This window comes from Amblyomma mixtum, chromosome 4 (genome assembly GCF_055824585.1).
Source record: "Amblyomma mixtum isolate Tamu chromosome 4, ASM5582458v1, whole genome shotgun sequence".
In the NCBI taxonomy this organism is placed as follows: Eukaryota; Metazoa; Arthropoda; class Arachnida; order Ixodida; family Ixodidae; genus Amblyomma; species Amblyomma mixtum.
The window spans coordinates 116,583,088-116,610,249 of record NC_143015.1 but is presented as its reverse complement, the minus strand read 5'-3'; the positions used below and the strand labels follow the sequence as shown (position 1 = coordinate 116,610,249).

Here is a 27,162-nt window from a genome sequence, read left to right as displayed (position 1 = left end):
CCTATTCCCTGGTTGTATTGAGCGCCAATTGCAGTTTCATGGTTGCATTCTTTTCCTGGCAGGTTGCAGCAGCACTTGCCGAAGGCAAGGACAGAAAGGACCATTTGGAAATCTTTGAGGTAAAGAATGGTGTTATTTGGGACAATAAAGAAGTTGTAGTACTGTACCATAAACATAATCACTACTTCTGCTGCAGCTAGTACTATTTCTTTTGCTGCTAACCACTTAACAGCTATTTATGTCGCAGAAACCCTTGGAGGAGCATTGATAAAGTTTTTGTGTCTTGACATTTTATTACCTAATAATTATTACCTAATAATTTCTTCCACTCAATACCTGTGATTGTAGCTTGCTAAATGGCATCCCTGAATGCCAAGGAAACAAAATTATATCTTTGACAGCCTTTGAAATTTCGTGCTTCTACCCTTTTGAAGAAATAGGTTCTTTCTTATCCTCTTTGGGCTTTCAACTTTAGAGCAGTTCGTAATCAGCACTCACTGTCTAATTTAACAAACTCTTGATGCCGTTTGCTTTATCTCTCTGTATATCTTTGTCGTTGTTAGGTGAATAATGATAATGTTTGTGGATATATGTGTTGTGCTCCATTCTGAATGTACCTTGTTTTTTGTCTCAGTTTTTTATTCAAAAGTTCCAGCAGACGCTAAGAGCCGAAACAAACACCCATGACCTTGCTGCAGCCTTGAAAGGATATGGTCTTCTGGCCTTGGTATGTTTTCGTACTAAATATTTTGCGTTGACTTTCGATTTATAAAGAATTTGTTGTTATGATTTTTTTCTTTGTTGTTGTGATGTGAACCTTCAGCTGGGTTCTTTTTGTTTGGTTTTCAAAGTGCCCAGAGAAGTTGGTAGGGTGCCTAGCAGGGGAATATATTGTAGCTGTTGTGTATTTCTTTGTCATAGCAATTTCCCCTCCATTAGATCTCTGCAAGACCTTGATAAGAAATGTATGAAAGTGAAATTTTTTGTTGTGTTTAAGAATATATACTTGCAGGCTTCAAATCATTCCTTAGTCTTTGCACTTTCAGTAATAATTTTCATCTATAGTGGCCAGGCTCCAGCAAAAACCACTGTTACTGTCAGTTCGTTTCTGTCACTTTGTCTGCCATGTTCAGCACACCTAGCTTCAGTGAAGCTTTTGCTGAGCTAATTGGTGAATCGTTGTTAACCAAAATGCATTTGAATCTCAGTAATTAAAAAATTAGAGGTCATTGAAATCTTATTCAGTATAGCCAAAGTTTGAACTGTAGGAAGCCCATTCAGAATGAGGGGCTTCATTCAAGGCCGTAGTTTGTGATGCAGTTTGCTTTCCAAGCCCAGCATTGGCTACCTAATTGTTGTGACCTGATATGTGTAGCAGTCAGTGCTGGCATGTAATGTGCTTGTTGAGCTGTTTTTGTTTCAACTTCTGTTGCAGCCATGCAAACAGTATCTGAAAGAGAGCGATGTCCTGTTCATGCTTAGTGATGTCCTACTGCGATCGGAGCATGTCTTTCAGAGGTGAGCCAGAACCAATGGCTTCCTTTCACTTCGTGTTCTTTGTTTTCGTTCTGTACGTTTCATGCTTTTCATCATCTGTGTAAGCATTGGTGAAGGCGTTGGGGGCTATGTGGTACAATGAGGGCATAGAGTAGAGCTTCTCAGTTTCAATTCCCAAGCTTTCAAAGTTTTTGCCTACTTTTATTTCTTTTGCATCAGGGTACACATCTGAATCTGGCCATGCTATTTCCTTGTGAAACTAGATCTGGAAGTCATGCTGATGCGTTTATGTTTAGAAAGGTGCTAGTTCTTGAAGAAAAAAGTTGTTAAAAAACTGGAAGATACACCGACTGCCCTCAAGAATTCCAAGAACTGAAATCAGTCAGCTACCCACTGCGGTGGCTCAGCATTTAACTGCTGATCCCATGACCATGGATCTAATCACGGCCGTGACGGTCGTATTTTAGCCGAGGCGAAAAGCAAAGATACTCGTGTGCTGTCCGCTATCAGTGCGTGTTAAAGAACTGCAAGTCGTTTAAATTACTATCCAGAGCCCTCCACTACGGTGTCTCTGATAGTGCATGCTTAGCTTTGGAATGTTAACTCCTACGTACCACATTCCACTACAGCACCAGGTCAAGTGAATTCTTTGCCGGCCACAACTGGCTCAACATTTTCATTGCAGGTAAAACCATTTCAACAAAAAAGTATTGTCGGATTAGGAAAGTAGCCACCTTTTTCTCAAAGAAAGTGCTGCCAGTGTTCCTAAGGGTATTCAATCTGCGTACCATAGCTTTTTGTTTTGTTTGATATTTCTTGATAGACAGTCTGCTTCCAGCCTGTTGACTACTGTTCCCATTCATGCTATGACACCCTCAACTAGCATTGCTGTGAGGTCAATGCAGTGTGTCATCTCTTGATATTTTGTTGTAAAAGAACTTTGTTTTGTGGCGCAGCATAAGCAGTCCCGCTGTGCTGGAAGACAGCCTACCATTGCTGACGAGCTTTCAAGAAGCCACTGCCAGCATCCTCCGGTGTGCTTCGAAGGCAAGTGCAGTACTGTCTGGTAGCACAGTTGGAGTTTGAATTAGGCATTCTTTTTATTACACTTGGTGATGACACGACCAGTGTATCAATTTGAATGAATTAGAAGTTTGTATTAAGTGAGTTCAAACTAACAAGATTCTGTTGCATTTAAGGCGAAAACACTGCCTACAGCACTGACCAGCGTAACGACATGTCATGACCGGATAGCATCCCAAACAGGCAAGGGGCCATCTTAAGCAGATTCTTAAAGAAGAAAATTTTATAGCATTTATGTGACGTCTGCAGTGCTGTGGCGTTTACGAAGGGTGTCTAATGTTTTTGCATTTGTCCCACCAAAACTGTGTTTAGAACTGAGTCCACTGCCCTTCTATGATATGAGTCATCAGTCACCTTCTAGACTGTTTGAGTACCTTCCATAGCGTACTTGCTTAAGCGGTGGTTCCGCTTAGTGCATATTAACATGCAATCCCCGACTCTACTTCTATTAAACTTTATGCATTTGGTGCCCACTTAATGGCATAGTGACTTATCGCAAATGGTTCAGTTAGCACATACTTATTGTGTACAGTGTCAAACATACAATACCGTGCAGTGCATGCGATGACCATCCTTTCAGCTCTTGCAGAGCGCAATCTGCCTTCCCTGTCATTCTCCATCTCACCCCAATTGCAGGCACCAGTTTACAGTGGCGATCGCTGCTGGTATCTCTTATCTCTATAATATGACGCGTCTTCTCCACTGTTTCGGTTGGTTCCACTGTCTGAGAAACTGTGTGCTTGCTAGACATGCTTCTCCTGTTCGCACCCAGAAGTACAGCCGGCACCTAGGGAGGAATTGGAACCAAATTTAAAAGTTTTTTTAGCTATACTAGTAGCCCTAGTACCGATCGCGGCTGAGAGAAATAACGAGTACCTGTGGTTCTATGGGAATAAAAGCTTCCACATGTGCCTTCTTTAATGAAATACTGTAGGTATCATCCTTTATCAGGTAAATGGATAAAAGAGGCTGTTTTTAGTTTGGTTTACTGCCACTTTGTAGTTCTTTCAGCAATCCCGTGAGGTACGTCTAATGAAGTTTCACTCTGTTTGTGTACGCATATTCCCCATCATGTAATGCTCCTGATCAAGAGCCTTTAGGGGTACATGGAATAACAAAAAAATGCGTGGATGTCTTCACGTGTTTTAAATTTTAATGCACTAGCATTTAGGTTGTAGTCTTGCAAAAACCATCCAGTTTCTTTGTAACGGTATTCTCTGATTGGTTGGCAGGGGATGACATACTCAAGATCACATGAACCCATAGGAACCAATCATAGAGCACTGTTAAGTTTGTAATTCCAAAGGACCCCCAAAATTTGGCAGTTGGCGCTCCTCCAAAACGTTTTCCCATTTGGCCCACCCACCAATTTTGGCACTTGATCCACCAAAAAATTTCTCGGGTTGTCTACCCCCAAAATTTGCCACCTGGCCTACTGCCAAAATTTGTCAATTGGCCCACCCCCAAAGTTCTGCAGTTGGCCCACCCCAAGATTTGGCATGTAGCCCACCCCAAAAATTTCAGAGTTGGCCCACCTCTAAAAAATTTGCCGTTAGTTTTGCCGTAGACAGCAATTTGTGGCAAAAAGTGAATTTGACATAATGGGTGGATTTCCATTTTCGGCACAAGAAGATGAGATCATGCGAAAAGGGTGGGAGAATCTTGTTTCAAGTGTTTCCTGGCAATGAAGATGGCATATATGCGGCGATAAGGTGTCGAGCATCCTTCTGCCAGCAGCTCTCAGATAGGCAGGCCGCAAGTCGATGCGTTTCAGAAGTAGTTCTTTGTGTTTGCGTGTACATAAAATAAGGATGGCGAAGGGTACTTAATTTAATCACAGGAAATACATTGCAATTACAACGCACATGGCAAAACCGATAACCTCAATGCTATTGCATTTCCTTTCTTTGGAATCGTTAAGAAGGCCCCTAATTTTTGTTTTTGTTGTTGCAATCATTGTGGACTATGTACTTTGCATTTTCATTTTCAAAATGAAAAGGAGTAGTAAATGACTTGACTGTTTCAATAAACTTGTTCATTTTGTTACTCTTCTCAGGTTCTTTTGCCTGTGACAAACTGTGTAGTTCAGCAAATTGATTGAAATTTTTGTCCTGATGACACACACAGAAAGCACTGCTTACCTTGTGTGGCTGTTATGTTTGTGAAGCGCAGTATTACTTTTTAAAATTTTGTATCGTTGATGGATCAACAGCCTGAGTACAGTACAGCTTGTGCTGATCTTGGTCATGTAAGGATGACTTGTGAACATGTAAGGTCGTAAAGTTGCAAGGATGGCTCTATCGGCTAGGGTACTTAGCCAAATATGTCTGGTCCATTAAAGTGGTGAACCATCATGTCTTTATGTTGTACTCAAAACTTACCTCCAACCTTATGACTGTGAGTTGAAAGTGGTAGGGCTGAGGACGTGCTTGCATTTTAACACTTGATCCCGCTGTTGTGCGTGTGTTCGCAGGTGCCGGAAAACCAGTTATTGCTTCTGGAAAAGCTGGCAGTGCTGCAGATCGAGAACTTTCCCCTTGTTGCCGTGAACCTCCAGGTCCGATATGCCAAGTCCCTTCTCTTCCTGCTCCTGGCCGTTCATCCGCTGTCTCCCACATCATTGTCACGGGTTGGTGAGTGTCATCAAGACAAAAAAATGCCGCCATCGTCTGGAAGACGTTGAAGTAACGAGTGTTAGCTGTTCGGTAGTGCCATCTATCGTCCATGTGATGCATTGCCACGTGATTAGGCTACTTTGCCATACCTTACGGCGAGCGGGCGCCTACTGACTTGAGGTCGGATATTTTTGACCAATTTGGGCTGAAAAGGCTTCCAACTCTTTGGAGGGCTATTTTTCCTTACCTCAAGGCGGTAGGTGCCCGGTCGCCATGAGGTATGAAATTGTGAGCTTCCGAGTGTTAACAACATGGCTGCCATGTTAAGTCTAACCATAAGTAAATACTAACCTAATTGTACAGTATTGGTGTCTAACATGTCCTACTTATTGAGCCCGTTACGAATATCCGTTAGTTAGATCATGGCGTTATCGGTTCGTTAATTACAAGCAATTAAATACACATATAACCATAACTAAATAGTAACTTCATTAGTTAATTTTAGTGTCTAACCTGTTCTACTGATATAGAGGATTCCAAATATCTAATTCGTCTTATGATGCCTCATTAATTACTGAGTTAAAAGTGATTAAATACAGTCATGTGACTAGTTAATTATGACGTCACAAAATCAGTGACATTGCCAAACACCATTTCGATATACTAATGATGTCACCAATCAATCGCCAATTGGGTTGCTATATCGATTTACTATGGGGGCCGTCATCTTGAATTCCTCGGACTTAGAAAATTTCACGCCGATGGTAGGTGGTAGCAGACCCCAAGAAATCAAGAAACATGATGAATAAGAGCTAACGCTCTTAAAAATGCTGCAAGGTTAAGCTGGTTTAGGTTGTATGGTAGCCAGCACCAAAAGCTTATAATGGAATAAGGAGAGCAAAGTTTTGGTTGTGGGTTCTCTTCTGAATGGCGCACAAGTCATTAGTAAAGTAGAACCCCATGTGGTAAGTTTTTCATGGGACCGTTAAAAAAAAATGTAACAGCTGAGAAATGTAGTTTCTGAACATGGCGCATGAAAAAAAAAAATTGTACGTTGTTGTTTTGAAGCTTTTTTATTTTGATTTCTTGTAAGTGCAGCATGCTTCTGTGCAATTTTAAAGGCTCTGTGGCTCTGAGATCAGGCAGAATGTTGTGACTGCCCTGCAATGGCCCTTTGTTTGCCTGAGCAGCTGCCCATAGAAAGAAGGCACTGTTTTTGTGGTGGCAGCTTTCATCCTACCCAACCCTCGTCTATCGAAATTTAAATGGGGGACCAACAAAAAAATAAAACAAGAAAGAAAGCAGATGGCCGAGCCAACCGGTGCAACCGCATCTAGTACTGTGGTCTGCAATGAAATTCACGCCACCCAGGATTATGCGTGGCATGAGCGTGCCACTGAACACGGGGGTGGGGAAGCGCCGATGGAGTGCAGAGAGTCCCACATTGGCCGGTGTGTTGTTGCCATTTTGTGCTAGCAGAACGTTGGCTGTCATAATGCTGGAACAGGTAAAGCACTATTGTGAGGTGACATTCTCTACGTACCATGCGGGAACCCTGCCACCAGGGTGACGCAGTATCCGAGTTTGTATTGCGTGGGTTTCTATGGGAGCTGGGGTTTCTGAAATGGGTCACGAGAACCTAGCACTCACGAACGTGACGACACGGCTCTGCTGTGCATACATGGATCACCACGTGGAATTTGCCTATGCCCACTTAATAATTTGTAATTGAAGTTCACCTCTGATGTTAATTTGCTTTCAGTTTTAACAGCTGAGCAGTGGCCATGGTGTCGAGTGTTCAGTTCAGGCTTTGTGAGGTATAACACTGCTTTGTCATTTTGATTCACTGCAACTGTTGTTATTTTACCCCAAGAGACAGAATGACAACAAATGAAGGAGCAGCTGTAATATCACTGTTTTTTTTTTTTTTTGCCTTGTGGTACTTGAACCAAACTTTGATGTCATAGCCACTGTCCTTTTGGCTGTTGAAAACAAATTGGGACCAACACAGAAGACGGAATTTAAATATAATTATTTACATGGTGCAGATGAATAGCACATGGTGTTCCTTGTTTACAAATGGTTCACGCACGATTCCAGGAAAGGTACGCTAGCCACAATTTAGTATCTGTGCTCTTTTATGTATAGAGTACGGATTTTTAGGCACTAAAAAGCACGTTTTAGGCGCCATAAATAGGCGGCTAAAATTGCATTTTAGGCACCTAACGGAGAAAAATAGGCACTATAAACTTTATCAAAAGTGCACACAGTTCTGAACTTCAGCGCGCAATATCTGCCGTAAAATAAAACAAAAACACAGCAGGAATTATTTGGGACCTTAAGCAAGGTGCGAACATTACAAACCGTTTTTTTTAAGGCTGTCGCGCAACTTTTCGTACAATACACATGCTTCAGCAGAGCAAAAGGGACGGTTACCAACCCTTTTAAAACACTTTGCTATACCTCGAAACAAACAATTCGCTTATCGTGTACAAAAGTAGTAACAATGAACACCTTAACAGGAGGCCATGTGTTTAGAAATTGATAGAAACATTGTCAATTCAAAGCATCTGACAAATGAGTTCAGTCTTCGCCCACACAGGAATTGAACTTATTTATTGCAGGCATACACGATGCTTCAACATTAATAAAGATGTTGTCATTTGTGTGAACAGTGTTTTATAGTTTGTGGCTTCATGTGTCTGGAGCCACGCGACTATCAAATGGTGCTTGTCATTAGAAGGGTCTGGAAACCAAAAATAAGAGATGCTAGAAAATGTTACACGCAGTGCTGTTTGATGCGGAATATGCCGAAAAGAATCATAGTTCTGCACGGGCCTACGTACATCCACGAGGATCCATGGTAAAATAAACATCATCCATCTAGAAATCACTGTTAAAGCTATGGAAGCAGTAGCAGACAAGCACCATCTGGGGCACTAGGAACGAAAATAAGGCAGGTTACCCAAGTGGAAATTTAATCAGTTAAACTGTTTCCAGCATGTTTATGGAACATTTTACAGTTGATTTCAATTGGAACCAACTGGAATATTTGGACGAACCTATAACTTACTCCGTATACTTTCCGAAATGTGGTGCCATCTGGTCAACTACCACTTTAACAGCCAAAGTCATCAACAAGCTGCCACGATAAAATGGCAGAAAATAGGTAAAATATTGCTTCCATATTTTCGGTTGACGTGGTTGGTATTGTGTACACAGTCGGCGTAGATTCAGTGTTAACCACAGCCAACTGACGAGGTCATCTAATGTTGCACGTGTGTGTTCTACTCAAAACCGAAATGGATTCGAGAGCAAACAGAATCTGAAAGCAAAACTACTGCATATTTCAGGCCCCTTTTCTGTAAAATAGGGCATTTATAGGCACCGATGTCGGAAATAGGCATTTATAGGCACTGACACCCAAAATAGTCATTTATAGGCACTATAAAAAGAGTATTAAACGTATTGTCAACACCTAATTCGTGCTTATATGTAAAAATGGTGCACCTACGAAGCGTTGAAAAAAATAGGCATTTGCCTATAATCCGGTCTCTATTTATGTAGCATCTGATGCTATTTTGACCCTGACCTAGTTGTTCTGAAGCTACGGTGCTTCCCTAAGCCAGTCCTGTTGAAATAATCATATCAGCTAGCTGTTGCACGTTTCTGTAGTTCCTGGCAGAGACCACGTGCTGCTGTCAATCAGTTCCTGGCCAAACTCATCTGCACTTAACTACTTTACCAACACTTTTGAGACAGTTAAGAGGAAACTAGGGTAGCAGTAATGTGATCTTGGCCTCACTGTTTGTGCTGCATTACTGTGGGGAATGATGGGCACCTAGCATCCAGTTTATTAAGCTGTTGGTTACATGTGTTCCTTTTTCCTGCTGTTTATTTTTCAGAACAGAACTTAACTCTAAATACTTGTATCTTTCGCCATGTGCTCAATTTCATTGTATGTTTTGTTGCTTTTAATCTCGTTGCTTTTAATCTTTGTTGCTTTAATCTTTTAATCTTTGTTGCTAATAAACATCGCAGACTTGATGTTTATCGTGAAATTCTTGTTCAAACAGCTCACATAAAATCTCAGTGTTTCACTTTTTTTACTTTTAATCACACATCACTTGTTTCTGCTGCGATATAATATGTTTTTCTATCATTGTGATTTCTTTCCAGTCTACCAGGGTCTAGTGCGGACCTGTTCCCACCCCATCGTGGCTGATGTGGAGGCAAGCGAAGAGGATGATGCCGCTGTTGGCAGGCTGCAGAAGATCACCTACCGCCGATACAGTATGCTGTGGAGCTATCTCCTTGATGCAACGAATGTTCAGGTGGGGGACAATTAGGCAATGAATTTCGCTGTGTACCGGTTCGATCGTGATGATACTGTACTTGCGTGCATTGCAGTCCCACAATCTCACGAGAAGCCGACACCCTTTGCTCCTTTTCTTGCTTTGCGTGCAGTGCACACTTCATTGTTTTCTTGCCATTAGGTGTGTCCCCTGTAGTCATACCCCTAACTTTCTGCAGAGGAAAATTCCAAATTCCACCGATGCAGAGTAAGGAATCTGCGAAATTTCGCAAATGCAAAATTAAGAATCTTTGAAATTCCACGAGGCACGAAAGAAGCATGCAAGTTTATTTTTTGGCCACAAGCCTTGCACGCCACGGAGGTCCACCTTCTAAAATTGGAGGTGGCTGTTATAACTCAGCATCGAGTAATATCTTGTATTATCTTCACTGCAAGAATGTTGTTTGTTTGATACAAGGTCTTCATAACCGCTGCAATGGAAGAGAGTGTTGAGGTCACACTTTCCATCCCAGCCCAGAAAGAGTGGCCATTGAAAGCTTTGCCTTTTTCGTTTTGCTTAAAGAGAATCAGTGCGAGGTCTCCGTCACTGAATTTCAGTTCTCGAGTAGTTTTCAGGTACACTTGCCACTCAGAAGCTAGGACTGGCAATTCTTGACTAAGTTCAGGCCTGCTTGCAGGCTCCTTTTTCTTTTTTGGGAAAAACCTGACCTGCAGCAGATCCTCCTTCTGCTATTTTTGGCTTGAGCTATTTGGGATTTCGTTATATAAACGCAATAATAGTCACTTAAAAATTTTCATGGGGTATCAAACTCCTCCTCTTGTTGTAATCATGCAAATAAGGTAAATTAGTCATTTTCTCATTGTTTGGTCATTCCTGGTGACGTCCATAGCTGGAGTTGTATAAAAAATTGAGAATTGGGCTCTCAACACAAAATTCTGCGAAAAATGCTTAAATCCGCGATTTTTCACACAATCGCAAGGAATAGGGGCAAACAAGGGAAGGGCAATGAGGGGCTCGTTATAAATATGACAGAAGCCAACAGCCACAGAAACCAAGGGGCACAGGGGAATTTTTTTTTTAACTAATTTATTTATTTTGTGGTGTCGATCAATTTAGAATATTACTGATTATGTTATCACTTAAAGCTAATTGATTAGAAAAGCAGAAGAAAAAACAACCACGTGCCGCCGGTGGGATCCGAACCCACGACCTCCGAATTACGCGTCCGGTGCTCTACCTCTGAGCTACGGTGACGGCCGTCAAACCTTCTGCTTTCAGGGGTATTTATGTTTACAAGTAACCTAACCTTGAGAGTGTTCATCAGCGCCACCCACGTTCCTAAGCGGCGGACGTAGAACGTCCTGAGTTACCGCAGGTGTGACGTAGAACGTCATCGAACGGCGAGGGTGGAAGCTGCGTGAGAACCCTCTTATGCTCCCTATGGCATCAAGGCTGCCAGAACCGAGGCCCTTGCTAAGCAATTAAGCAAACAAGGGAAGGGGAATGAGGGGCTCGTTATAAATATGACAGAAGCCAACAGCCACAGAAACCAAGGGGCACAGGGGAGTTTTTTTTTTTAACTAGTTTATTTATTTTGTGGTGTTGATCATACTAAAGTTTAGTAATACTAAACGTTTTGACTTTCAGTGCAGGGGATAGCTGCAATTAGTAGCATATTTTTGTTTACATTGGACACATTTAGCGAGTTCTGTCATTAGAGTTATCCTGTAGTCTGTTTGTTTTGTACCCTTTACGACATTATCAACCATGAAAGCACGCTGCCAAAAACACGCCTTATGAAATCATATGATGTGAAGCTATGAAAACGTCTTCTTCTAATGCTTCTAATCGTACATTTACAGGAGCTCAACCAGATGCAGATTGCTCCAGATGCGCGGAGCACTTTTGTAACTGATGTCTACGATGCACTGCTGACAGCTGTTCTCTCAATGATGTCGAAATTGAATCTCTCGGTGAAGCCCTCAACTACAGAAGCGGTGAGCATGCCATATTTTTTTATTTTCCTATTTTCCTCTCAGTAACCTTGTTGCCTGTCCAGACTGCATTTCCGAAGTGAGCTAATTCTGATTTTCCTCATTAGGAAACCAGTGCCAACATGTCGGACCCTACATGTGGAGTTGATGCCGAGTGCCCGAAGGATTTCAACATCTTCATCAACTTGGTGGATTTTTTCAGGTGACTGGCACCTTGAAGAGGCTTGTGTTTTTGTGGCAAACCCTGGGTTTTTTTTTCGTGTTTCGTGCACGTTAATGAAGCATGCACTGTAAAGCTGCAAAAACAGAGAAAATTAAGAAAAGCAGAGTTTTAAAATAAGCAAAGTACCAAAATCTTTGTAATGAAATGTGGCAGACTTGTGCATACCTGCTTGTTGTTTCATGGCATGGTTTGAGGCATGACATGGGGACAGCAAAAACTGCTTGGCTGATGGCCCTTTTTTTTTAAAATTATTGCAGGTTTTAATGAGGACGCGTTGAAACAAGTGGTTAGGAACATAACAGCAGATAGTGGAGTTCAGCGTGCAGTGTGAAAAATCTTTGACTAAACCGATATTCGAAATACACGTGTTCAAGTTGAAGAGGGTTGGCTGTGCTGTAGGGTACCCTTAGTCTTCTTATCCTTTATTGTACAATTTCTCTGCTGTGTTGCATCTTGTTTTGTCACAGATTTGGTTTTATAGTTTCCTGTTCATGAACTCTCTATGGGAAGCCCTACATTTTTTAATGTCACAAACCTCAGCCACCTATTGACACTTCCACTGTAATTGCTGAGTGAGAGTGTTAAGCTTGTTTTTAGTCATCTAACACATTCTGTAAGTGCGGCTCATCACCTATATTAGTCGCTAATTTATCCATCCAACAGTTGCATGAGAGTTTGGCTGGTAATGTTTGAGACATGGTCTCTGGGTCATATGAAGCTTCACCTTTGACTGCACATTTGAGTTTTGGTTTCAACTGCCTGCTTTTTGCTGTGTTTTTTTAGAATTGTATAGGTCATTGTTTGGAAAAATGATTGATTCCTATTAAGAGCTGAAGGTCTGAGAAATGCTTTGCAATCATCAACTGAAAATGTAAAATAAAAAATGACACGTGAGTTGCCCTTTAAAAGTGCACTGAAGAGGAATCTGAACTCGTCTTTTTGCCGCGGGAACTCGATCTACACGTTCTGAGCATTCTTAGAAACTTCGATGTATTGCCCTGTGTGGCTGATTTTCCTAATTAAATTGAATTAACGTCCGGCTCCCGCCTTTTTTTTTAAATTCTCCCTCGTACGGTGGGCGGAGTTGACTAACGCGTGGAGTGCCTTGCAGCCAGCTCCGTGGAGGCTTTACTTTCGCTTTATTTTGTTTTTTAGGTTTCCGTGAATAAATAGTTTCATTCGCAGATAATATAGCCGCAAAATAAGCCCGCAGAAATAAAAATACGCGCGGACTATTTGCTTCTACGGACTACTACGTATTACTCCGCCGATGGCAGAGCGGCAAGCCGCCGCGGGACTGGCTGCAAGGCACTCCACGCGTTGGTCGACTCCGCCCACCGTACGAGGGAGAATTAAAAAAAAAAAAGGCGGGAGCTGGACGTTAATTCGATTTAGGAAAATCAGCCACACAGGGCAATAAGTCGCAGTTTCCAAGAATGCTAGGAACGTGCAGATTGAGTTCCCGTGGCAAAAAGACGAGTTCAGATTCCTCTTCAGTGCACCTTTAATAACATGGTGCTGCAGCTTGAGTCAGTCACTTATTTTGATGTGTGCGTATTCTTCCATTCCATAGAGACACCTTCTTGGTGAAGCGCAGGGAATTTTTCACGAAGTGGGCATTTGTCCTGATCAAGAAGTTCGTGGAGTATTCAACTCGGTAAGCAGTGTCACTGGTCGACCGCTAGTGCATTCATGTCTCATTTCAGAAAAAACAATTTTTTTCAACATTCACCTCAAATGGAGAAAGTTAAATTTTTATATGAGCAACTACGGCATGCTTTCTTGATTTAATGAACTTCGTAGTTTAAGAAAGTAACCTTCATCTCGCTCCAGCTTCATTACTTATTGAGGTTTAGGTTAGTTGTGTGAACAGACATTAAAAAAGGTTGGCCTCCTCTGTATGGGAGATGTGTGCCTTGATTCCCAGTGCTGCTGGGTAGCTTATTAGTTTTACAGTTGATACTAGCTTTCCCCTGGCCTTGCATTTGGCTTTCTCTGGGGGCAAAATGCCTGGAAAGAACTGTGAGCCTACCTTGGGAAGGGCGTGAAAAAGTTATCTTGCAGTCAACAGATTTGAGAGGGGGGGGGGGGGTACCTTCTCAGGAAAATTTAGAACTTTCACTTCACCCTGAATACCAAGTTGTCAAGTTTTCCATTCTTAATGGCCTTTCATGGCCTGCAATGCACACAAAAGGAGAACTGTTTTTCTTTTTTTTTTGTATTCACATGTAGTGGTTAAGCAATTTCTAGAAAATTGCTCTCTTGCTTTTGCTTTTAAATGCCTAGCTTTTTAAAAATTGCTCTGTTTTCAGCTATCCCCTGGTCAGTGGGTTCTACAAGGCCCTGGCTGTCTGCTTTCAGATTTGTGAGAAGTCCATGTATTTTGAGGTGAGCTGCCATCGCATTTGTGTTTTCTGTACATTTTGACACTTAGTGCTACCTAGTTGGTACCATCAAGGCGAAGAAAGCTACAGCCAGCTGGTTTCATGTGAATGCAGTCGTGAAATAATTTTATCTTGCACATTGGGTTCCTTTATGAGATGCCGAGAACAAATTGAAGTTATCCTTGATTGATCGATTACCATTTTCTAATGACACAGGGGTTGCATTCACTGAACACAGAGCTTGTCATAACCTAAAAAAGAGCTAAAAAGGCGGTTGAGGTGTTGCCGGCAATGACCATTTTCACAAGTACGCTGGTGATGTTAAGGGAGATTTTTTTGTTGAATACAACAGGGAATGAAGGATTACTTGCCCGAATGGTAAGGTAGCTTCTGCACTTCTATCACGCAGGAAAAAGCAAAATAAAAACTAAAGTTTTAAAATAAACAAAGCAAGCTCACAGTATGCAATGCCGTCACCAGTGTCACAAGTTTAAACTGGAATCGGTAAGGAAAAGTATTCCAACTCCAACTCCACCCTTCTCGGCGATGAAAGGGGCATTCTCTTCTGAACAAGTGTGAACAGAATCACAGGGGACCTGACCTTGTGATAGAGTTCGTGCAACAACATAAACTGGATACAGTTGTATTCAATGTCCTTTCAAAACAGGGCTCTCAAACTTGTGGTCCACAATATAGGAGGAAATAAGAGCATATAATATAGGAGGAAATAAGGAAGAAATTGAAAAAGGATTGAAGGTTTTTTTTCACAGGTGGCCCTCTTTGTTGGAGCTTTTGACCTATTCAATTCAATTTTTTGTGCTTGAATTTACTTTTGCATGCTTTTTACTTCCTCTTTTCTTGGACCTTTTCCTCTTTCTCTTTCATGGCAGAAAAAAAAAGTATTCCGATGCTGCCCAGCATAGCGAGAAGAGTTTGAGACCCCTGGTTTTAAAAGTACCATAAACCTGGGCTATAATATGGGTCTAGGTCTAAGCGTAATCTTTCAGGGATGTCGTATGTGCAAACTTCACTAAAAGCAGAGCTTTTTAAAATAGAAAATTGGACAAATATCGAGTACCCATGGCAGCCCACTGTACACCTTTCTTGCACATACAGCCAACACCAATACTAAAGTGTTGCATTATGTGAACACCATTTCAACATTTCTTTTAGTGCAAAAGCACTACTTCATGAGGTCTAACCTGCTCACCTTGTTTTAGTGAAGCTTGACCTTGAAGGTGACCTTGGCAAAGCCTAGCATAGCAACAGTCCATGCAGAAATAAGTATTGCCGTGACTGGGCTTCGAACCTACGGTGGCGCGAACAGATCAGCTTCGCTGGCCACTGCACGGGAGCACTAGGCTATCACTGCAGCCAATCACGCCTCATGTTAAACTGTAACACACTCTTGCGCTGTGCATTGCACATCGATGTCTTCATCAACTTCTGTGGCGTGAACAGATCAGATCAGCTTAACCTGAGTCTGATATCATCGCCAGACATGCCAACCACCTAGCAAAACAAAACCATGAGCTAACCAGGCTAAAAACATGCTTTCACATATCTACTCAGTCTAGCTACATTAAAACTCTACCATTTTTTTAAGGCGAAAGCCTTTGATGGCTCATTCCGTCCAGCGACTCATCGACGAGCGCAGCTGCCAAAAGGTGACGTCATCTTCATCGACAGGTGGAGCTGCCAAAAGGCGCGGCGGCGTCGAGCGCTGCTCCGTAGTCAGTCAGTGTGCGGCAGCTAGTGGAGGAGGATGGCTCCCAAGCGGTCCAGCCTTAACAAACATATAGACAGTCACTGAAAGTCGAAGTAGCGCGACAAAGGCTTTCGCCTAGCGCACTTTAGGCTGCCAAAGTGCCCCTACAGTTTTTTTTTTTTTTTTTTTCGCACTGTGACACTGTGCTTGGTGCGTGCCTCCTTCAGGGTGGCTCGAGTGAAGCCAGGGCCTGCCTCTGCCTGGTATCGAGCTTTGTCCACGAGACTATGGGCCGGCTGCAGCAGTTCAAGGACGACCTCCTGGCCTCCTGCCTCGAGCTGGTGCTGCGTGCACCGAGCCCCGTCGCTCGCGAGCAGGCCATCTCGCGTCTGCCGGCACTCAAGGCAAGTGAAAGCAATGGAAAGTTAATTAGTTAATTAATTAGTAATTAGCTGAATGGGTAAGTGAGGAATTAGAAGGAGGGATGTAGCTGAGGGCAGAGAAATGATGGCGCCTCCCGGCACTACATGCGTGACAGTTCTTGAGCACCCCCACACCTCACTAAGCATACCTTGCAGGGAATAAAGAAGTCCTGTTTGTGCTGTCTTGTGGCCTTAATTCTGTGCTGTCTTCATAAGAGAGCCATAATTCAATGCGTAGTGCAGAAATGAAAAAAAAAGTGAACTGACCCGCATTGCATGCGCGGTGCTAGCTATGTGTCACAACTGTTATTTCTGTCACGCTGTATCTGATGCAAGTTGATCTCCATTTATTCGACTCCACTTCATTCAATTTTTCGCTTAATTTTTATCCCACCAGAAGGTCCTGGTTGGTGCCTTTGCATATATGTGGGCCTTGTCTTTTGTTTTTCTCATCTGCAAAACAGTTCTCTCATAGTTTGGTCCCGTACCGTTTGTGAGCACACAACTGTGGCACCCTTGGCAATGGTGACACTGTACCATTATGGCTCCGTGGACGTTCAGTGTGAAGCACATTTGTTCACGAGCACAGTAGGAGGGCAAAAAAGGATGTGTGACCGGGTGTGACCTTTGCTTGGTTCCATACTTAATCCTGATGGTTGCACACAACAAAAAGAAGAGTGAATTTGACACATCCGATTCTCCTGTACATCTGGTGTGATGAAAGTCTTGGTAGCAGCGACTATCTTTATTTCGAGCAAAAAGAAGAGGTGGTTCTCACCGAAGTAAGGACTGAAATGGGGAGCAAGGGAAAAGAATTGGAGTGACAAGTGGCGGGAGTGACAGCTAAGCATCACTGGTGGGGATTTGTTTAACGGTGGTGTCATGAGAGATATCTCTTTTCATGGTCTTATATGCATACAATTACCTGAAACAGCAGCTACGTTTCTTGAATGTGAAGGGCAAAAACACTCAAGCACTGAGATTGGAATGTGCACTAAAGGATCCTGGGTGGTCTTAATTCTTCCAGAGTGCTCCACTAGGCCTTGCAGACTGGATTTAGTTTTTGGAACAATAGCAAAAAAAATGCATTGCATTAATTTTTTTTCATCTTGGTTTAGCTTGACATGCCAGTACAAAAAGGCTCACAACAGCAGACAAAACTGTATTCACAGGGTTTTTTAAAACCGGAGTGAACGTGCACTAAAATGTGACTGTTTCCACTGCCATGGGATCAGGGTGCATCAGTGGTGCACCCACTTTTGTATTTGTGGTGTTGAACATGTTCGGGTGTTGCACTGGTTGCCTAACTCACAGCAGCACCTCTAAAAACTGATACTGCTAAAAACTGAATGGTGTGGGGGCACCCACACCCACTGCCAAATTCTATGGACTTCATCCATACCAAGATCCACGGTAGGCTCCGTATAACAGCTAATTCCGTATAACGGCTCATGCTGTAGAAAAAGAACAAATATGAAAATGTGCTGCATGTTTGGAAGTCTTGCATTACATCCTATGATTAGCATGGAGTGTGTAATTTTAAGCCAGACGAGAAAGCTGAACCTTTGAGCCCTCTGTGTTTCTCAGCCAAAAGTCGTCTGGTGCCCCGCAGTCATGCTGTGTTCATCACATGCGTCATTCGGTGTGCCCCCTACCTGAGGCAGAGCTGCGGATAATCCTCTGTCATTTTGTGGTGGCTCCTCATTCATGAGTTGTGCTGTGTCTTACCTCTCTGCCTCCCAGATGGCTCTTCAGCAGGGCCTCAGCTTCCTCCCTCTGGCCAAGTCCACTCTGGACACCCTGCAGTGCTGGGAACAGAAGCTGCCACAGGATGTGGCGGACGAGTGCCTCCGGAAGGTTCTGCCCAGCCTCTGTCCCTACCTCTCCCTGGGTGCACGGTCAGGCAAGTAACAGTTCCCCTTGCGTTATGGGCTGAAGAGGTGTGCTTTAAGTGACGGCTGTGACTGTGAGTCTGTTGTAGATTTTGGAAATGCCGTGGAAGTATGGGTGTTGATAGAGTGTCACCAGCAGTGTTTGCCAGTTGCAAGATTGGTCCTCACCAGTGATGTATTGTCTTTTTCCCTTGATTCTTTCCTCTTTTACTGATTATTAAGATATGCCCCTGCTTCTCATTTTCATTTAAAATGCTCCTAATTGTGTGAGCTTTTCCAGATTGTGTTGCTCATCCCAGTTGTAATCATTCTCCCAGTTCTCAACAATGCCTCTTGAAGTTGGTCAAATGTTTAGGGGAATCCCCCAAGGTGGAGTAGATTTGTAATAAGGGAGTAATTACTCATTGACATCCACCCGAGCTCAGCCATACGGCTACAAAAGGAAAACTATACAGCTTTCTCAGAAACTTCGTAGTTAAAGAAAAATTCGTCCTGGTCCGGGGTCCGAACCCAGGACCACCGCTACACCGGAGCAGTCGCTCTACCAATTGAGCTAACCAGGACGGCAAGCTTATGGTAGGGCAAGATCGAATTGATCAATAACTCGAAGTGGGAACAGTGTTGGTCAAATGTTTAGGGGAATCCCCCAAGGTGGAGTAGATTTGTAATAAGGGAGTAATTACTCATTGGCATCCACCCGAGCACAGCCATACGGCTACAAAGGAAAGCTATACAGCTTTCTCAGAAACTTCGTAGTTAAAGAAAAATTCGTCCTGGTCCGGGGTTCGAACCCAGGACCACCGCTACACCGGAGCAGTCGCTCTACCAATTGAGCTAACCAGGACGGCAAGCTTATTCGATATCGCCCTACCATAAGCTTGCCGTCCTGGTTAGCTCAATTGGTAGAGCGACTGCTCCGGTGTATCGGTGGTCCTGGGTTCGAACCCCGGACCAGGACGAATTTTTCTTTAACTACGAAGTTTCTGAGAAAGCTGTATGGCTTTCCTTTGTAGCCGTATGGCTGCGCTTGGGTGGATGCCAATGAGTAATTACTCCCTTATTGCCTCTTGAAGTTGTGGGATGTGGCAGAAAAAATTGTAATAATAGTAATTGTAATACTAGTACAGTAATCCCTCGTTATAACGAAATCGCTTTACTCGAAATATCGCTTTATTCGAAATTTCTCCCGGTTCCGACCCAAACGCCTACATTTTAAGCCGCATTACGCGAAGCGCACGAAGAGCTTGACCCGCTTAGAGCGAAGTGGCGAGCATAGGCATCGCCGCCGTGGCGGCGACCCTTTGCGCATGCAGTGCCAAATTACCGTATTTTCGCGATTCTAAGCAACCCCCCCTATTTTCGGAAAAAAAATTCTGAAAAAAAAACTTTGCATGCGAATCTAAGCACCCCCTTTTTTGCGCGGAAGAGAGCGTTGCCGAGGCCGCCAAGTGCACTTGCTCTCTTTTTTGTCGAGCATGTGCAGTCGGAGTCCCGAGGAGGCGCGGCCTGCGCGTTGTTGTTGTGACTGAGAGAAGGATGAAAAGGAGCTCCAGCCGAGCCACCACCGCTGCCAAGTGCAGATAGAGGAGAGTTAAGAGATCAGAGGAAAGATAAAGAGAAAAGATAAGACGCGCGTCGCCGCAACAAATGCGTCCGCCGGCGCTGCTGAAAAAACAGATAAGCGGGCGAGGCCAGCGGCGTCCAGGGCGCTTTTTGTGTTGCGGCGCTTTTTGTGTTGCTGCATTCCGACACTACAAGACAGATGGCGGCACAGAACTGTCTGCAGCTATATTTCTTTTGAATGTTTCCTAAATAAAATGTTTTTTCTCGCGCCCGTTTCATCGAGATTTCGCCGCGAAAAGAGGGGCCCGGGGGGGGAGGGGGGATGGGTCAGTTTCGATTTTTCGAATCTAAGCACCCCCTCTCACTTTGGGCATCGCGATCGTGAAAAAAAGGGTGTGCTTAGAATCGAGTAAATACGGTAATACCGCCGACGAATGACTCGTGCAGGCATAGAACAGGCCATAAAAGTACCAAACCCACGATCGATGACTTGCCTAACGGGCACCAAGAGAGTGCCGAGTGTCCCGTGCTCAGCGGGGCCAAATTCCATGGTGCAGCGTGCCCGAACCGTTAATCTCGGTCGGAAGCGCATTCCTGGTGTTCCCCGTGACAGAATCCACACGAAAATAAAGTTTTCCTCGCGCTTTGCGATGACAGAAAACCGCGGTGTCTTGGATGCGGAAAAGTGGCCGGTCATGCTCGATTCGCGCCATTCGACGAGACAAATGGTCTAAATGCATGGTAGGTTGACTGAATTTTGTCCTTACGGCGGGGACACGTGGCGAAAAGCGAACGCGATTCACCGCGGCGCGAAGTTGCGAACGGCGGAAGCGGACGGGAAGCGGGAGCCAACGCGAGCACTCGCTCGCGCGCGTCGGGACCGGCCGTGGCCTGCCGGCCTGTCGGATCAGCCTGGATCCCGTCTGGATCACAAAAATGAGCTAAAGCTTGTTCTTGATATAGATAATAAACTCTGGTATAAGCAATTTGAAAACTGTATCACCTTTGAGGATCGCTGACCAATACCGAGTTGCTGGTAGAAGTAACAAATGTGCTACGAGCAAATTGGCCAAGAACTTGCGATTTCGCTGTGGCAGTGCTCCGAGGAGGCACAGAGACCGACCTTGAGCCGTTGCCTAGCAACCGCCGCAGCCGGCGGATGCCGCGCGGCGCAGCGGTTGCTAGGCAACGGCTCAAGGTAATCCGCCAGCTTCCTCGCACTTGTGGCGCAATTAAATCTCGACTATTTTAGCTTTTTCGAGCGGTTGCTTATATCGAATTATCGCTTATAACGAATTTTTTCGCCGTCCCGATGACTTCGTTATAACGAGGGATTACTGTAATTGTGTGTGCATGTGTGTGTGGGCATGTGGGCATAAGTGTGTACATAGTAGGGAAATAACTATCTAGTCATTTAGTACCCAGCACTTGGTAGTTCAGGATATTAGTTGTCTCAACTAGGCAAGTTGCAAGCACACACTGTTGGAAAACTGCAGCCCAGCCTTTCCAAATAGATGGGAAACCGCTTCAATGAGGAACTGTGTACCTGCTGGTATATGCAGTCAAGCCTCATTATAGCAAGCACAAAAAAAATGCAAATAGCGAAATTCATAAAATAAATTTTTGTTCAAAACGTCCGCAAAAGCTGAGCAATTTAGTCAGTGAAGGGATTGTAGCTCAGGCGATGCTTACTAAAGGGACGGGGAGACCTTTTTCGAACTTTTAGCTTCATTTTGAAGTGCTCACGGGGATTCCAGAGGCTGCAAAAAAACTGAGCACCAATTAGATTGGCTTCTCCGCACAGCACCGCCAGTGAGCAACGGCAGCAAGTGCAAGCTAGGGTGGCTTCCCCACATCACAATCGTGCCACATGAAAATTGGCATGTCAGAGCAAAAGCTGTCGACATTTTCATCACCTCCGTGATAGTCGACATGAGTCACAATCATCCACTCCACTGCTGCTTCCGGTGCACTGCTGACAGGTGTGAGGGACGTGATTGTTTTCTGACCGCCAGGCTATCGACCCTCCACGCTGTAGTATCCTTCATGGCGCAGTTGGAGAGTGCGAGGTAAAAGCGTGAACATCGGCGTCACCACCGCTAGTCACCTGTGCAGTGTGGCGAAGCTTGTCCCGCTTGGCACAGGGGATTTCAATATGCTATCCTTTGTATGGCCAACCGTGTTTGATATATAAAGTCAAAATTGCATGTGTTTGTTTAAAATGTTTAGGAACAGTTTGATATTCCCAATATTTCTTAATATTCGCGTTCGTTATATCAAGGTTTGACTGCATACTTTTCGGATGTTTGACCCCGACAGAAGGTAACAGAGCAGTGAAACCCGGAACACATCACATTCTCCCGTTTTTCTCTACCTCTTTCTTTAAGCCACCTCATGCCACTTCTGCATAATTGGAAGGGATCATTGTCCAGTAGATTTCAAAATTGTACACGGGTTATGTTGTTAATGGGCCAGCATGCTGCTTTGACCCCCACCACGCAGGCTTGTCCGCCACTGACCCTACCGAGGACATCAAACGGCCAAGGCCCCGTGGCCCGCACAAAATCCCTCTGAAGATGCTTTACAAGAAGAAAAGAGAACAGTCCAAGGTATGGTCATGCAAACACATGCCTCAGATTCATAGCCATGTTTGGTGACCAGGGTAAATGGGAAGGGTGTTCATGTCATGTAGGTCAAGGTGTTGTCATGAACTTGAGAAAGGTTTTGCTGGTTGTACGGGATGACATTAGCAACCCTTGTGCATGTGATGTACGTCTTTTGACCAAAGTAAAGGGACCAAGGGGGTTAGGATCTCCTGTCCTCACCCATTCGAAAGGCCAGACTTCTACCAGGATTCATAGCGGTCCTTGAAACCCTTGAAAACCCTGGAATTCAAAAATAGCATTTTCAAGGCCTTGAAAACCCTTAATTATTTTGAAGTCCTTAAATATCCTTGAATTTCTTCAATAGACTTTCGTTCAGCCGGTTTTTAGTGGATGCGTCTTGAATGACTGGCAACAACATACTCGAGCCAACCAACGCATCCAATCCAATCCGTTTCTGTAGCCACAACGCAGTAGCGTGATTACAGTTGGTTACAGTGGCGGCAACGACCGCAGCTAAGCCTACCTTCTGTTGCGTCTTACGTATCTGCAATATGCTGGGAAAGTTTCAGCAATCGTGGTTATACAGTGCTGCTTACAGGGACTGGATTTCTCCGGATACGTCAAACTCTCATCGGGCAAAGTGCAAGACATGTGGGAAAACCTTCGATGTGTCATCAATGGGTGAATCGGCCCTCAGAAGTCATATGAAGAGCGCAAAACGCATTGCGAACATGAAAGCAACTATGGCGAATACAGTGAAAGCTCGTTAATTCGACCCCCGTTAATTCGGCAAATCGGATAATTCGACGCGCGCGCGAGGTCCCTACAATTATACATAGGAGTCTATGGGGCGAAACTCTCGTTAATTCGAACAAATTCTGCCGTGCGTCGGTTAATTCGACTTCACTCCGCAGCCCGCCAAGCCGGTGTGCCGAGAGCAAAAAGAAAAAAACACTGCCATGAGCGGCGCTACTGTACGGCTGATAGGCCATCCCTATGGTCATATCATCCATCCATCCGTCCATCCATCTGAGGAAGCGAGTTAGCGGCGGCCGAAGCGGCTGGCGTCTTTTTTTTTTTTTTTTGTGCTTTGTTGTGTGGCAGCAGTCGCTATCACGGTTATTTACGGCGCCTTTTTTGGTAAATGCGCGCTTTGTCAGCGTGTTTACTGCGCTACTTGTTGCTGTTTTGTTGCGACTGAGAGAAGGGTGAAAGGAAATCGCAAGGGATTGCCTACTGGCTCAGCCACCACCGCTGCCATGTGCAGATAGAGGAGAGTTAAAAGATCAGAGAAAAAGATAGAGAAAAGATAAGACACCCGTCCACAGTCCCCGTGCAGATAAGAGGAGAGTTAAAAGATCAGAGGAAAGGTAAGACGGGGGTCCCAGCAACAACGCCGTCCCCGCGGACGCTGGTTGAAAAAACAGATAAGCGGGAAGCGGCGCTCCCTTCACCTCCTCCCCGCGCTGCTTTCCGGTGGGTAGCGCGCAGGGCCTGTGCGCCGCCTCGCCTTCGTGTCCTGTCAGCTGACCGAGGATGAAATAATTGAAGTGACAGGCGCTGACAACGACGACGATTTACGATTGTGAGCAGTTGCACCAAATGCCGAAGTGCACGGTGAAAGAAGCCGCAGAAGCCTTGTCCGAACAAATCCCTGACGGCGCGTGTGCCGCGGAGCACCTGGCAGCTGTTAGAGCTATCGTAGTCGCTCAAATTCGCTCGAAAAAGCGGACGGTGATTACAGATTTCCTTGCCAACTAAAGGTATACGTCCTGTTGCGGCAAACATTGTTTTTTGTTGTTCATTCGATAATTCGACATTCGGATAATTCGACAATTTTTCGCGGTCCCGTCAGTGTCGAATTAACGAGCTTTTACTGTAGTACCATGCGGAACTACTTGACGGCAATTGCTTCTGAGCAACGCATCGAGCCGGCCCCATCAACGTCGTCGGATGTGAGCAGCCTGTGCAAAGCGCACGAGTGTGTAACCGATGCGGAGATACTGTGGACCCTGAAAATGGTAACATCACATTATTCCTACAACTCGTCATCACACACAGGGGAATTGTTCAAGAAAATGTTCCCTGATAGTGAAGTCGCGAAATCATTTTCCTGCGGTGAAAGAAAATCTGCATACGTAGTGTGCCATGGTCTGAGACCATTTTTTCTCTCGTGCCTACGTGAATTGGAGCAATCTGATGGCTACACCGTTCTGTTTGAGTCTTTGAATGACTGCCTGCAGAAAAAACAAATGGACATCCATTTGCGGTACTGGAGTACCATGCCCGAGCGTGTAACCACGAGATATTATACATCGGTGTTCATGGGACATTCGACTGCCGAAGACCTTCGGGAGAAGCTTCTGGCTGTCTTGGCAGATTTGCCGCTAGCGAAAGCTGTCCAGCTGTCTATGGATGGCCCCAATGTGAACCTAAAGTGTTTTAGGGAAATGCAGGAACACTTGCAGCAGAATCATCAAGTTCAGTGTTTGGACCTGGGCACTTGCGGACTGCATACAATACATAACGCTTACAGGGCGGGTGTTGTTGCCAGCAAGTGGGGCATAGAGAATCTTCTTTCAAGCCTCAGTGCCATTTTTCATGATGCGCCAGCTCGAAGGGAAGACTTCTCTACTGTGACAGGCCAAATGACATTTCCTCTCAACTTTGTTGCTCATCGCTGGGTAGAAAATGTTGTTGTGATCGAACGTGCCATTGCGCTGTGGGGTGATGTGAAAAGGTACGTGGAATGTGCAAAAAAGAAAGAGGTGAACTTGCCAAAGTGTGCGTCATTTACACAGCTCTGCGAATTTTGCCAAGACCCTCTGCTGTTGGCCAAACTGAACTTTGCTCTCGGCATCGCGATGATTCTGAAAACATTCCTCACGGAATACCAAATGGACAAACCGCTGATGTTCTTTTTAAAAAGAGATGTGGAGTGTCTCGTGAGGAAACTTCTCACGAGATTCATGAAGTGCTCAGTGCTGTCAGCTTCGACAGGAATTGTCGGCTTGCTCAAAATGGATCTCGCAGATCCAAATAACCATGTATCTTCAGAGAAAGTTGACATTGGGCATGCAGCTCAAGAAATGGTGAAAGCCGCAAAGGTGAGCGCCAAGGACGTATTTGCCTTCAGGATGGAATGCAAACAGTTCCTTATTAGTACCGCCAAGAAAATTCTGCAAAAGAGCCCGCTGGCATACCATCTAGTTAGGAGCCTGTCTTCACTAGACCCTCGCCAAATGACCTCGAAACCAGACGAGTGCCTCACAGGCTTCAGGAAAGTATTAGACGCCCTCATTGCGGTGAGACGATTGGGTGAGCATGAGCGCGATTCGGTCCTAGGCGAATACACAGAACTTCTGCAAGAGAAGAAACACAACCTGCAGCAGTTTGACAAACATTCTTTTAGCCTAGACGAGTTCTACCTTGAGCTCTTGAAGGTTGACTCATCCTATAAGCACTTGTGGAAAGTTGTGCGACTTCTTCTCGTCTTGAGCCACGGGCAGGCAACTGTCGAAAGAGGCTTCAGTGTGAACCGCCACGTCTCTGTCGAAAACCTGAAGGAGATCTCATATGTGTCGCAGCGAATCGTTTACGATGCAGTAAGCAAGGCTGGTGGCATCCTGAACATTGTAATAATGAAGGAGTTGCGTAGATCTGTCTTGGCTGCACACAACCGCTATCGAGCCTACTTGGAGGATAAAAAAAAAGAAGCGATTGAACAGTCAAAGGCATCAAAGAGAAGCCACATTGAAGAAGAAATACATGGCATGAAGGTGAAGAGGAGGAAGCTGGAGGCAACAATTGCCAATTTAACAGCTTGTGCTGACAACTACGCTGAGCGGGCAGAAGCTACAAGCGACATCACCTTCATTGTGAAGTCCAACAGTTTGAGAAAAACAGCAAAAGAAAAGACTCTGGAGCTTGCAGAAATTGATGACAAGTTGAAGGGAAAGCTTCAGGAACTTAATCACGAGTCCACTGTTTGAGAATGGGCCTCTTTTTTTGGGTTGTATGCAATACATTTGACAAAAAAAGCTAGTTAGCTATTGATTGTGGAAAATGTGCCTACTTTTGCTTGTGTGCAGTAAAAGATGTGCTTCCTTGCTGTAAAACATGTTGTGGTCTTTTTCTATGATCTCAAAAAGTCTTGTTTCAAGTCCTTGAAAATTCTTTGTTAGGGCCTTGAAAGTCCTTAAAAACCCTTGAATTTTTTCCTTCACGGTGGCTATGAACCCTGTCTACTGATTCTGTGAGAGTTCCACTGCATGACTCAGAAGCAATCCTCTCGGGACTTATATTTTTGACAATGACTGCACATGTTAAGATATGCGGCTGACAACGGCTGTTACATGTTGAGAAATGCGGAGGTTTGACTGATAAAACTCCACGATGAACGTCTCTGAAACTTGTATTTGCTGTGTCAATCTTGTATGTGTGAAACTGTTTTGTGAACTTCAGCTGCAAGAAAGTGAGCTGGAGACGCTGCGGTGCAAGATTCTGGACTTTCTGGGAAGCCTCGATGGCGAACGGCGTGCATTTCTCCTGGCCGATTTGGAGCAGGAAACACTGGCAGCTGCATTATCCTGGGACCCGGAGACACGAGAACACCTTGCCTTCGCTGTGCCATTTCCCGACGCCAAGATTGACATTGCTTTTGGTACGGTCGAAAGGAGACCTCTCAGCTCTTAGATATAAGTATATGAAACCAAACATATTAGTCCATTGGATAACATGCACCTTATGTTGGGTATCTAGTACCTGTTTAGCCTTTTCATTATTGTTTTTTTTTTCTTGCTGACTTGGCGTACTCGACACCTAGTTGTGTGGTGCCTTGAAACATAATGTGAGCTCTA

The 27,162-nt window shown here is 44.5% G+C and overlaps 2 protein-coding genes across 3 annotated transcripts in view; both read left to right on the top strand.

Annotated features, from left to right (window-relative positions):
* The window catches only part of LOC149348024 (DNA-dependent protein kinase catalytic subunit-like), a 135,063-nt gene that overhangs the window by 11,762 nt on the left and 96,139 nt on the right, over positions 1-27,162 (top strand). Inside the window, exons 10-23 of the mRNA XM_089587872.1 lie at positions 63-119; positions 635-727; positions 1,436-1,518; positions 2,454-2,544; positions 5,054-5,213; positions 9,375-9,529; positions 11,374-11,508; positions 11,613-11,707; positions 13,302-13,385; positions 14,041-14,116; positions 16,048-16,224; positions 17,986-18,145; positions 22,200-22,306; positions 26,768-26,966. Coding sequence (XP_089443998.1) covers positions 63-119; positions 635-727; positions 1,436-1,518; positions 2,454-2,544; positions 5,054-5,213; positions 9,375-9,529; positions 11,374-11,508; positions 11,613-11,707; positions 13,302-13,385; positions 14,041-14,116; positions 16,048-16,224; positions 17,986-18,145; positions 22,200-22,306; positions 26,768-26,966 — 1,672 coding nt within the window. The remainder of the gene's footprint in view (positions 1-62; positions 120-634; positions 728-1,435; positions 1,519-2,453; positions 2,545-5,053; positions 5,214-9,374; positions 9,530-11,373; positions 11,509-11,612; positions 11,708-13,301; positions 13,386-14,040; positions 14,117-16,047; positions 16,225-17,985; positions 18,146-22,199; positions 22,307-26,767; positions 26,967-27,162) is intronic.
* Positions 22,855-26,540, top strand: LOC149348025 (uncharacterized). 2 transcript variants are annotated; one of them, XM_089587870.1, is made up of 2 exons: positions 22,855-23,051; positions 24,180-26,540. In XM_089587870.1, exons 1-2 carry the CDS (start codon positions 22,855-22,857, stop codon positions 26,293-26,295), a joined length of 2,313 nt encoding a protein of 770 aa, XP_089443996.1. In that variant the 3' UTR covers positions 26,296-26,540. The 2 variants fall into 2 exon arrangements, with proteins under 2 accessions (XP_089443996.1, XP_089443995.1); XM_089587869.1 differs by lacking the exon at positions 22,855-23,051 and having other exon boundaries at positions 23,069-26,540.